This window comes from Microtus ochrogaster, chromosome 18 (genome assembly GCF_000317375.1).
Source record: "Microtus ochrogaster isolate Prairie Vole_2 chromosome 18, MicOch1.0, whole genome shotgun sequence".
NCBI classification, from domain to species: domain Eukaryota; kingdom Metazoa; phylum Chordata; class Mammalia; order Rodentia; family Cricetidae; genus Microtus; species Microtus ochrogaster.
In genome coordinates this window covers 11465785-11477126 of record NC_022020.1, presented here as the reverse complement: position 1 = coordinate 11477126, position 11342 = coordinate 11465785, and the positions used below count along the sequence as shown (strand labels likewise).

Genomic DNA, 11342 nt, shown 5'->3' with positions numbered 1-11342 from the left:
CTCTCTCTCTCTCTCTCTCTCTCTCTTTCACTCTCTCACTCACATACACACACACACACACACACACACACACACACACACACGAGGCCTGTGTTGTGACACACTTCTTTGAAGTTTTAAAGTCTAGAGAAAACAAGAGGAAAAATTCAAGATTTATCTCTTTGAAATACTTGGGTCAGTCAAGTTTTATTTAAAAAAAAAAACCCAGCAGATTCAGAGGGATGGGTAGATGGTTTTTTGATTGAATGTGAATGGATAAAGGTTGAAATGCTGACACAGGATTATTGATAATTGATGGATACTAGGTGTCATATTTTTTCCCACCAGTAGTTAAGATGGTTACTTTTGGGGTTTCTGCCAGGAGTGAAAAGTGACATTTCTTTTGGTTACATTTTCAGGCGTACGTTGTAGAAGATAACAAGCAGCTTATTTTAGAAGGCCAGCATCACGTTGTTCTTCGCACTATTGGGAAAGAAGCCTTTTCACAGTCTCAGAAACAGGTAATGGCAGTTGCTGGGAGGCCGTTCTGACCCTTCCGTGTATGCATATGGTTGTATGGTTGTACTTCCGTTGTACTTGTGATCTTTCTGTGCTATGTCCTCTCACTCCCTCTACCTCTGTCTTCTCTATTCTGAGACAGGGTCTGTTTGTTCTGCCTGGCCTCAAATGTGCAGCCTCTACATTACCCTCTGGTGGTGGAGTTAGAGGCATGTGTTGCATGCCTAGTTTGTCTAAATATCCTTCTTTGGCTACCATTTATGTCTTTTATCCTAATATGTAAAAAATTCTTTCAGTGCTATTTATTTTATGGTGAGGATTGAACCCTGAGCCTCACACATTATAGCCCACACTCTACCACTAAGCTATACCTTTAACCCTTATTCAGTACAATTTAGAAGTCATTTTGTTTAGATGGCTTGAATGTATTCATAATAGATTTTAAAACTTTTAATTATATGTGATCTTTTTATTTTATAAGTGAACATTTTGCCTTCATATATATGTCTGTGCACCATGCACATGCAGTACCCAAGAACTGTATATGTGACCATATGCATGCTTGGTGCCCATGGACTATGTCTATGCATGCAGTGCCCACAGACTTGGGAAGCGGGCATTGGATCCTGGAAGTGGGGTTATGGATGATTCTGAACTGGGTCCTCTAGAAGAGTATTCGGTGCTCTTAAACACTGAGCCATCTCTCCAGCCCCAATAGTGCATTTTTTTTAAACTTTAAAAATTAAAGATAGTCTTAAATAGAGAGTCTTTGCAAATCAAAACACATTCTAATCCAAGATTGGAGTCAAGAAAAAGACCCCAGCAGTTGTCCAGAGGCCCGCCTGTCTGTGTTTTCTGAAGTAAACCGGACTGTTTGTATGTCTTAGAAGTCAAAAAGCAGAGCTGCTGTTTTGAATCTGTGTAGATGTCCTATAGGTTTATTGTCACCCTGGCCATGTTATAACTCTTCAATGGACATTTCGGTGCTGAAACAACTACTTTCTAATTAAAAGAGCAGACTGATTCCCAGGCTGACTGGGTGCGGGGGGGGGAGGACTGCAGGGTGAGCTCTAAGACCTTATGGAACCAGAGTGTGGAATGTCCACTGCTTAGGAGAGCATGTAGGCTGAATTGCTTTATGTTACAGAGTTTTGCTGCTTTTATCCTCATAAATACTCTGTTCACCTTACACAGTAGAATCAGCTGGATTTTTCAAGAGACTCTTGCAAAAAGTAGAGATGTGTAGAAGGAGCAGCGGGCTGTGTTCCTGCCGGCCGCCTGGCTAGCTTATGACCCGAAATAACAACACACAAATTGTATTCTTTTGAACACTGCTTGGCCCAATAGCTCTAGTCTCTTACTGGCTAACTCTCATATCTTGCTTTAACCCATATCTAATAATCTGTGTAATACCACGAGGTGGTGGCTTACCGGGAAGATTCTAGTGTATATCCATCTTGGGCTGGAGCTTCATCGCATCTGCCTCAGAGAGGAGAGGCATGGCGATTGCCTGACTCCCTCCCAGCATTCTGTTCTGTTTACTCTGCCTACCTAATTTTCTGTCCTATCAAGGGCCAAGGCAGTTTCTTTGTTAACCAATGAAATCAACTCAAAACAGAAGACCCTCCCACATCAGAGATGTCTTTATGATTAGTGTTAGATAATTTTTATGCTTCACTTTTTTTATAATTTTAAAATAAATTTATATTTTTAATAAATTTTTAAATGATTTTTATAAATTTTAAATGTTTTTTTATAATTTTAAAGTAATTTTTATTTTCACTTTCCTCCTTTAAGAAAAAACAATTTAGGGGACGTTATGCAGTAGCTCAGGCTGGCCTCAGTTTTGTGTATAGCTGAGGTTGACCTTGAATTCTTGATTATTTTGCTTCTACCACTTCAAGTGCTGGGGAAACAAAATATGGGATTATAACGGCACCACTGTGCCTGGTTTATAGGGTGCTGGGGCTTGAACCCATTCATGCCAGGCAAGCACTGTACCAGCTGAGCTATCTTCAGTACATATTAGCCTTTGAGTAATATATTTGAAATACTAAATCTATGAAATAAATGAATATGTTTTCAAGATGGAAATTTTTTGTTTGTTAATTCTTGATCCTCAGCTGTTAAAACAGCTGTGGATAATTGAATATCCACAGCCTAACTACTGAACAGTTTTATTGAATGAAAATCACATCAGTCATGAAAATGGTTGGTTATGGGAGCCAGTGTTACATGTAGGAAAGGTATTAAAGTAATTATGTAAGATCATAGAGCTAATGTGTGGAGTGGTTAGGTAAACTAGTGTTTATCTCAGGTTATACTACAGATGACAATAGCTGCCAGTTTAAATAATAGCAAAGAAGAAAAGGTACTTCATGATTTAGGTTCTCTTCACTGTTTAAGAGTTTGTACATACTGTGACTTATATAAAGCATCATTTCATTATTAGTCTTTATTGTTTATCCTCAGGAGCCGCCAGAAATGGAACTATTGAAGTTTTTCAGGCCAGAAAACACTACAGTTTCCACAAGACCATCAGTAGAACAGCTTTCTAATCTCATTAAAACAAGTCTTCACTACCCAGAGCCATTTCATCATCCATTTCATCAAAAAAGGTATGGGGCTTATTTTTGTTAAATTTCTTATGTGCATGTACAGATACCCATTCTTTAAAAATTAACATTATTTCAGTAATAGCATTGACTCACTTACCAAAAGAAATTTAAAATAATATTGAGTCTTCCATGATTTAACCTTTACTATGATTAGTTTTTGTGTCTGGTGTGTTTGCGCATGCATGTGCAGGCACGCATAGACACACAACTTCAGTGTTACTGAGGATGAATGTTGGCCCACCCAATTCTCAGATGTCAAAAACTTTCTATTTGAAGTGTTAAGTTGTTTTCATAAAGTCAAAAACTAGAGGAAAAGATTGTATCATTTTGTTTTAGACACAAATCAAACCTATAGCATGACTAACAGTGGAACTCAGTTTTAGACTATGTCCTTCCCTTAAGATTTTTTTTTAAACTTTTTTTATTTTATTTTATTTTTGATTTATTTAACTTTATTTTATGTGCATTGGTGTGAAGGTGTCAGATCTCATGGAACTGCATTTTCAGACAGTTGTGAGCTGCCATGTGGGTGCTGGGAATTGAACCCGGGTCCTCTGGAAGAGCAGTCAGTGCTCTTAACCGCTGAGCCATTTCTCCAGCCCCCCCTTAAGATTTTTTTTTACATCTGTTTTGTGTGTGTGTGTGTGTGCGCGCGCGTGTGTCCCTTCTGTGGCATTCACATGGAGGTCAAAGGACATCTTTTGGAAGTTAGTTCTCGCCTTTTACCACGTAGAGCCCAGGTATGAAACTCAGGTTGTCAGACTTGGCAGTAATCTGAGCCATCTTGCAAACTAACTCCTCCTGGAGAATCTTCAAGTACTAAATATCATACGGAATGATTTATTTATAATTTTGATAAACAACTTTAATGTGTAAACAACGTTTTTAAAGTAGAAAGTTCTAAGCCAGTTGGTGGTAGCACACACCTTTAATCCCAGCACTCGGGAGGCAGAGGCAGGTGGATCTCTGTGAGTTCAGAGAGAGTTCTAAATCTGATGACACTTTAAAAGGTTGCCCGTTTGCAGGCATAAAGGCATAGAGTTTTCTTAGAACCAGTGTGTCTATAACAATTGATGTTTAAAGTTTTGGGGAAGTCACCCTTGGTAGAGATGGGAGAGGGATGTATGTGATAGGACAGAAAAGAAATGATGAAGAGTGTGCCGAGGAGAAAAGCACATCTTCAGAAGGCTGGAAAAGATTGCAGCTAAAGCAGGAAGACCAAGATGGAGGTGATGTCTCAGCAGCTGGAGGGAAAAAGGGACTGACAGTTCAGTGCTCCAGAAAGGTCTGGTCGTAGTCAGTGGGCCGTGATGAGAATTGCTCTGAGGACTAGTTGGCAGCAGGGCGGGTTGTGCAAATATCTGCATCTCTTCTTTCTAATAGCATTTTAGTAAGGTGTGAGTAACTTAGCATTTGAGGAATAGATGGGACCTGAATAGTCTAAGTTCCTGGGGCTTCACTTTGGCTTGTTACATACACATTTGTAATTTAAATGAAGGAGAGGCTGCAAACTAGAAACCTGTTCTCTGGGGCATAGCACCAGCACAACCTAAGCCACATATGTATGCAGGAAAACACTTTACTTAACAGTATTCCTTATATAAAGTGTACATTCTGATATTTAGTATGGAGAGATTGTATTAATGTATTTTATTTACAAAGTAAGTTACCCTAGAATGATTTTGTGACTCATTTTTTGTGTGACTCATGTTTGTTTTTTTTCTTACTTGAATTTGATTTTAAACTTGTGTTTTGTTAAGTATTTTTGTGTTATTTTTAAGAAACTAGTTTCTAAGAAGAAAGTGTATGACTAATGGTTTGTTTATCTTTGTTCCACAGCCTTTGCTTAGTACCAGTCACCCTTTTACTTTCTAATTGTTCTAAGGCTGATGTGGATGTAATAGTTGATTTGCGGCATAAAACAACAAGGTGAGAATTTATTTTATGAGAGGCTGTTTAGTAGCCCAAAGTTTGGTATTATTTAAAGCAGTTCAGTGTTTTGAAATTATGCAAATCACTGCCTAACATGGATAAAGTTAATTCAAGCGTGTTAGATTTGTTTATATAGTGTCAGAGAATTGTTACAGAGCTATTAAATATCGGAGGTTTTTTTTCCCCAACTTGAAAATAATACTTAATAAAAGAGTCTAGATTATATTGCTATACCCAATACTCCTAGAACCAGCAGGTTTGTCTTGGGTATTTTTGTATTAGGAAATAAATCTCATGCTAAAGAAATGGTTCAGTGGTCAATTACACTTGCTGCTCTTGTAGAGGATCTGTGTTTGGTTCCCAGCATCTCTGTGGTATCTTACAGCCATCTGTAACTCCAGTTCCAAGGGATCTGATATTTTCTTCTGGCTCTTCAGGTACCAGGTACACACATGATTCAGTTACACACATGAAGGCAATGTATCCATACACATAAAGATAAGTAAATTAATCTTCAAAAACACAAAAGAAAAGTCTTATTAAACATAATGCTTAATGTTTTCATATTGCACCCTAGATGGTGCCTTAAAATCTGAGCGCATAGGAGCCTGCATGTCTGCATATCACAGACTCATTGAGTTATGCTGTGGTGCTGAGCACTAGATTGTTCCTACTTCCTAGTTTTACAACGTTTACGATTATGGGCATTCTTTTACACATTTTTTTTTTTTGTTTTTGTATGTGGATAACAGGTTAAGAGCTCAATTTCAAATCAGGTTCCATTGTTTACTAGATGCCATTATGGGCATTAAATGAAATAATCTACTTTTAGCATTGTTCCTAGAAAATAGTAATAACTGTTAACATATGGTTGATTGTTATGGTAATAATGTTATTAATAATAGTTCATTTCATAAACAATTCCTAGAAATAAAAGGATTTGATGAAAGAGATGTTAGTAGGATTTTAGAGGGGGAAAAACATAAAAAAAAAATTGACAACTTACTGTTTCCTTCCTCCTTTAGTCCAGAGGCATTGGACACTCATGGATCATTCACATGGCTTGGACAGACACAGTATAAACTCCAGCTGAGAAGTGAAGAGTCGCGCAGTATGCAACTAAAAGCATGCTTTGTTCATACAGGTGTTTATAACCTTGGGACTCCAAGGGTATTCGCCAAGTTATCGGACCAGGTTACAGAATTTGAAACAAGTCAGCAGAACTCCATGCCTGCTCTGATTATCATTAATAACGCATGACAGCTGAGAGTCACAGAAAGAGTCCGACTCTGTGGGATTAGTTTTACAGCAGCGTTTGAATTACCCTCTTGTTAAGGAAGTTCTCTGATCACTGCAAAATACTGGGACTTGGCACTTAGCTGACACACAGTACACTGGACTGAGAATAGATTTCCGATTCTTTCTTTTAAAACTGGTAATAATGTCCATGTTCATAATACAGAATTTCAACATATCCATACACTTTAACAAGCCGTGTCTTAAAAAAAAGTCGAAGTCTGCTGTTGCAGCTTGTAGAATGGGTGTGACTCTAAGGAGATGGTTTTGAGGAAGGGAGGGCCTTGCTGGCAATACTGCCATTAAGCCGTTCATGTGCAGTTCCCAGCTGTACTGTGAAGTTCTCTAGAGTGTTAAATACAGGTTTTCCTGCCTTGCCTCATGCAGTTCTGTAAGATCGGTTTTGGACTTTGGTTATGGCATTTGTATTTCAGTCTGGTATCCCAATGGCTTATATATAACTGTAAAAAGAAAGCTTTTCTGATGCTTTGAACATAGTTTTGGAAAGAATTTGACAAAAATCTTATCGTGAAATAGTGTGACAGTCAAGAGATGAGTAAGGGAATAAAGTCACACATTTTTGTCATTAAATCATATTCTTTATTATATAACTTTAACAATTAAGTTGATCTGTTTAAAATATAAATCTACTCAAGTTAAAAATAAGCTTTTCAAAAATGTATTATATTTATAACAAATTTACTGTAAATAGAATAAAGACATACTATTCACTGTATAAATTTATTAGATGCTTTTTTTAAAACCTGGTTTTGTGAGGACTTAATATATTCTCTATTTAAAATAAATGCCACCTGTGTACAGTAGGCACCAGCCTAGTTTCCTGTGAAAGCTTCATCGCCATTGTTCACAAATGAAGCATGGCCTTTGCTCTTGAAGAGCAAATGAAGTTTTTCTTTGCACGTGTCCTGTCTGGTTCTGTATTCAGGTCTGTGTGGGCTGGCCTCATGCCAGTGGGGAGGTCATCATTGCTTCCTACACCTACTGTTCACAGCTGCATAGGCGCTGGTTACAGACTTCCTGTAGGAAGAAGTACAGCTTCTGAACTGAACGGGAAATAGCTCCCTAAAACAGTACCCAATTAGTTCTTACTGGTGATCAAAATCCAGAGCAAAATGCAGAGCTGGGAGATTTGCGTTATGGGGACTTCTGTGCCCAGAATGTGTTCCCTTCTGAAGTAGCAGATTTAATGTGCTTAGAAGGTAAGATGTGTAAGTCAGGAGAAATTATGCAAATTGAAGCAAGCAGAGAACAAGGTGAAGTAGGGAAAGGTAACAGAACTGCAGACATGGTTGGGTCTGGAAAAAGAAGAGGAAGAACATAGACAGTGTTAAGAGGGCCTCAGCTTTCCAGATGATTGTCAGATCATGGTACTTCTGTCTGAACAACAGTCTCCACCAGAGGCAGATGTATTTCCTCCCTCCCCCACAGCCTGCAGTACTGGAGCTGTCATTCGGGACCTCATGCGCTTAGACAAGTCAGCCCAGTTCCAGAAGAGTAGCAGTACTTAACCAACAGTGACTTCAGAACAATGAAAGAAACCAGTGGAATATCCGAAAGGGTTGAGTAGTGTGTTGTGTTTTATTTTTTTTTTTTATTTTTTTTTGGAATTCACCAAACACATTGTTTATTTTTTGAGGCTGGTCTTATGTATCCCAGATTGGCCCTGAACTTAGTATATTGCCAAAAATTACTTTTTTTTTTTAATTTGTTTTGGTTTTTCAAGGCAGGGTTTCTCTTTGTAGCCCAGACTGTCCTGGAACTTGCTGTAGACCAGGCTGGCCTTGAATTTACAGAGATCTGCCTGCCTCTGCCTCTGGAGTGCTGGGATTAAGGGTGTGCACCACCACTGGCTGATAACCTTTAAATTTTGATACTCTGTCTCTACCTTCCAGGTGCTAGTATTATAGGCACGTATCGCTGCACCCTGTTTCTGCAGTGCTATGGCTGGTACCAGGGTACAGGAGTTGCCATAAATAAGAGGCTAAAAGCAAAACTGGTTTACCTGGCAGGAGTTTTAAACCCCCTGAACTATCCCAATCTTGTGTAGGGAAAGAGTTACACTAAATAGAGCGTGTGTTGAGAAAGTCGTGCAAAGCCAAAACTGAGCCACACCACAACCCTAAGCTACAATTTTAAACCCAGCAAAAATATACCCTTGCAGAAAGGGAATTGAAGCATATTTTCAGACTAACCCAGAGCACTCAATTCAGGTGGCTGTAAGCTATTGGCAGCTACCCAAATTTCTCCGTTCGTTCTCCATGTATGTATATGATCCCACAGTAAAAGCGGTGGAGCCAAACCTAGTCCTTGATTCCAGTGTAGCCAGGAAGAGGCTACCACCAACTCTAAATTTTCCAGTACTGAGAATTCAGTACATAACTCCTATGAACTTCTACTTGGAGCCTTTATGGAGTCTGTAGGTGGAGACAGCAGGAATGTAGATAAACGAAAAAGGAGAGAGGTGAAGGCTGACCTGTTATCAATCCAGAGAAATGACCCTGGTGTATTTGGGGACTCAAGCAAGATGAGACTACTTGGGAGAAAAGCAGACAGTGCAGGGCCAGAGGATTTCTTTCTTTGCAAGGTTTTACCATAGCCAAGGGATTCTTGAAACGAACCAGTCCACAGGAGGGCACTAGAGTGCAGTTGTGTGTCAGTGCTGTCATTAACTTGCCTTAAAACTGAAATTAGTGTCGTAAGAGTTGATACTTGAGGGGAAAGGTGGGCAACTTTTGCTTTCTAAAGATTTTTGTTCAACACATTTTTTTATTTTTGTGTTTGTATATGCTGCGTGTGTACCGGTGTCCTCAGAGGCCAGAACAACCAGGGTCTTGCACCAATTTATTCATTCGTTCATTTTTGAGACAGGGTCTCATGGAGCTGACTAAGGATGACCTTATACTTCTGATGCTTCTGCTTTCTGGGTATTGGGTGTGTGCCTCCATGCCTGGTTTTATTTGGTGCTGGGGATGGAACCCAGGGTGTCACGGTAGGTAGGTAGGTAGGTAGGTAGGTAGGTAGGTAGGTAGGTAGGTAGGTAGGTAGGTAGATAGATAGGGCATCATGGTTTTCCACATCACCCATTTTTAAGACACTACTCAAGCTGAGCATTGCAGTCACTTGACAGTTACCCTTTGATTTGCCAGAGGTCATCTTTTAAAACCTTTAAATTACATTTTAATTAATTGTGTGAGTTTGTGTATGCACGTACACCCGTGTACCATGGTGTGCTTGTGGAAGTTAGGACCACACGTGAGAGTTGGTTTTCTGCCTCCACCACGTGGGTTATGGAATCAAACTTAACTTGATCGCAGGTATGGCAGCCATCGCCTTTATCAGCTGAACCTTCTCTCCAGCCTCTCATCTTTTCCTTTTTAATATATAATCTTTAGCCAACCTCCCCTTTCCATCGTCCAAGGACGCTCACCTCGCCCTGTGGCTCTATTCTCACTGTCTGTGTGACAGTTTCTAGCTTCCACTGCTACCTCTGCCCCCTGGGCAGGCAGCAGGCTTATCTTCTGTATCTTTCCCCATGATACTTTGTACCAGCCATAAGCCAACCCCGTGCACTTTAAAAGTTCCCAGAGAGAGCCAATAATAGAAGTTTGGCAGTGAACCAGAATTAAAATGAAGACTTGGTAAGAAAATCTAGGTGTGAGTCTGTTTCAAAGGAAATGAAATATCTCCAATAGCACAGTTTTCAAGCCATTTCTGTCAACCCATTTATCCCAAAAGGCTTTCACCAGCTTATTGGAGTGAAGCAATTTGAACTGTATGTTATAAAATATTTGTAGCATATCATAATATGGTACAAGAAACCCTCTGGCCTCCACACAGAACAAGTTGCCAGCTTTGTAACATTGGACAGGAGGTATCTAACTCTTTCTTCCTTGAGGTGCATCTGTGTTCCTGAAGGCAATCAGAAAGCAAAGGTTGGGTGATGCTCCTAATTGTCTCCCCAGGGAGTCAGTGTGTGTTCCCTGAGGCTACCCTTGGGCATTTAGGAAACTGTCTCGAGGACTATGAGAGTGGCAAGAACACCTTGAGAACATACTTGTGGAAAATCACCCCGAGAGAATAATCTTAAGTGACGTGAAGAAATTATGGAGACTTGTGGCCAAGTGCCAGGGAGGATGGGCAGGGTTGGAAAGCTCTGGTGTGGTGTTGCGAGCAGGTCAGGTGGTATTTGTTGGTATTCCACACCTGACAGTCATCAGGTAGAGGAGCTTGTTCTGCAGTCTGCATGTCTTTAAATGAACGACAAAGCAATTCCAGACTTCCCAACCCGTCTGTAACCAGTTCTAGGAGCATCCGAAGCCTTCTCTCTCCTGGTCTCCACAGGCACTGCATGCACGTGGTGCATACAAATTCATGCAGGCACACACACAAACACATAAATTTAAACCTTTAAACATTATTTTTATGGGTCACTGAATAAATTTGTAGATATAAAAGATGTTTATCTCATATTTACATACACATGTACATGGCATTTTCTAAGTCACAAATGAAACTTTTAATTCCCAATAATGTCATTCCCTAGTTGATATAAAATTCAGAATTTAATTTTTTTAGTTAAGGTAAGCTTTTTCTTTTAAAATTTGTATCCTTATATTATTCCAACCTAGATTTTACTTTTTTTTTTTCTCAAGGAAGAGTTGAAAATACTACAAAATGGGCTGGAGAGAGGGCTCAGTGGTTAAGAATACTGGCTGCTATTCCAGGGGACCTGGGTTCAATTCCCAGCATTCACACAGTGGGCTTACAGCCATCTATAACAGAATCCTTTTCTGACCTGCATGTGGTGCATGTACAGACTTGCAGGCAAAACACATGCACATAAAATAAAAACGAACGAACTAGAAAATAGACTGGGAGTGTGTGCCGAGCAGGTGCAGGGCTCTGGGTCTGATCCCCAACACCCATGCCACCCCAGCTACAAAAGGAAAAAGCTGGGCTATTTCTCTCATAAATAAG

At 39.7% G+C, this 11342-nt stretch overlaps 1 protein-coding gene across 2 annotated transcripts in view; it reads left to right on the top strand.

Annotated features, from left to right (window-relative positions):
* Trappc8 (trafficking protein particle complex 8) overlaps positions 1–6854 on the top strand; it is an 85003-nt gene extending 78149 nt beyond the window's left edge. For both annotated transcript variants that reach the window (XM_005355807.2, XM_005355808.2), the window contains exons 26-29: positions 399–500; positions 2971–3116; positions 4956–5045; positions 6074–6854. In XM_005355807.2, coding sequence (XP_005355864.1) covers positions 399–500; positions 2971–3116; positions 4956–5045; positions 6074–6308 — 573 coding nt within the window. In that variant the 3' untranslated portion in view covers positions 6309–6854. The remainder of the gene's footprint in view (positions 1–398; positions 501–2970; positions 3117–4955; positions 5046–6073) is intronic.
* Positions 6855–11342: the final 4488 nt, after the last annotated feature.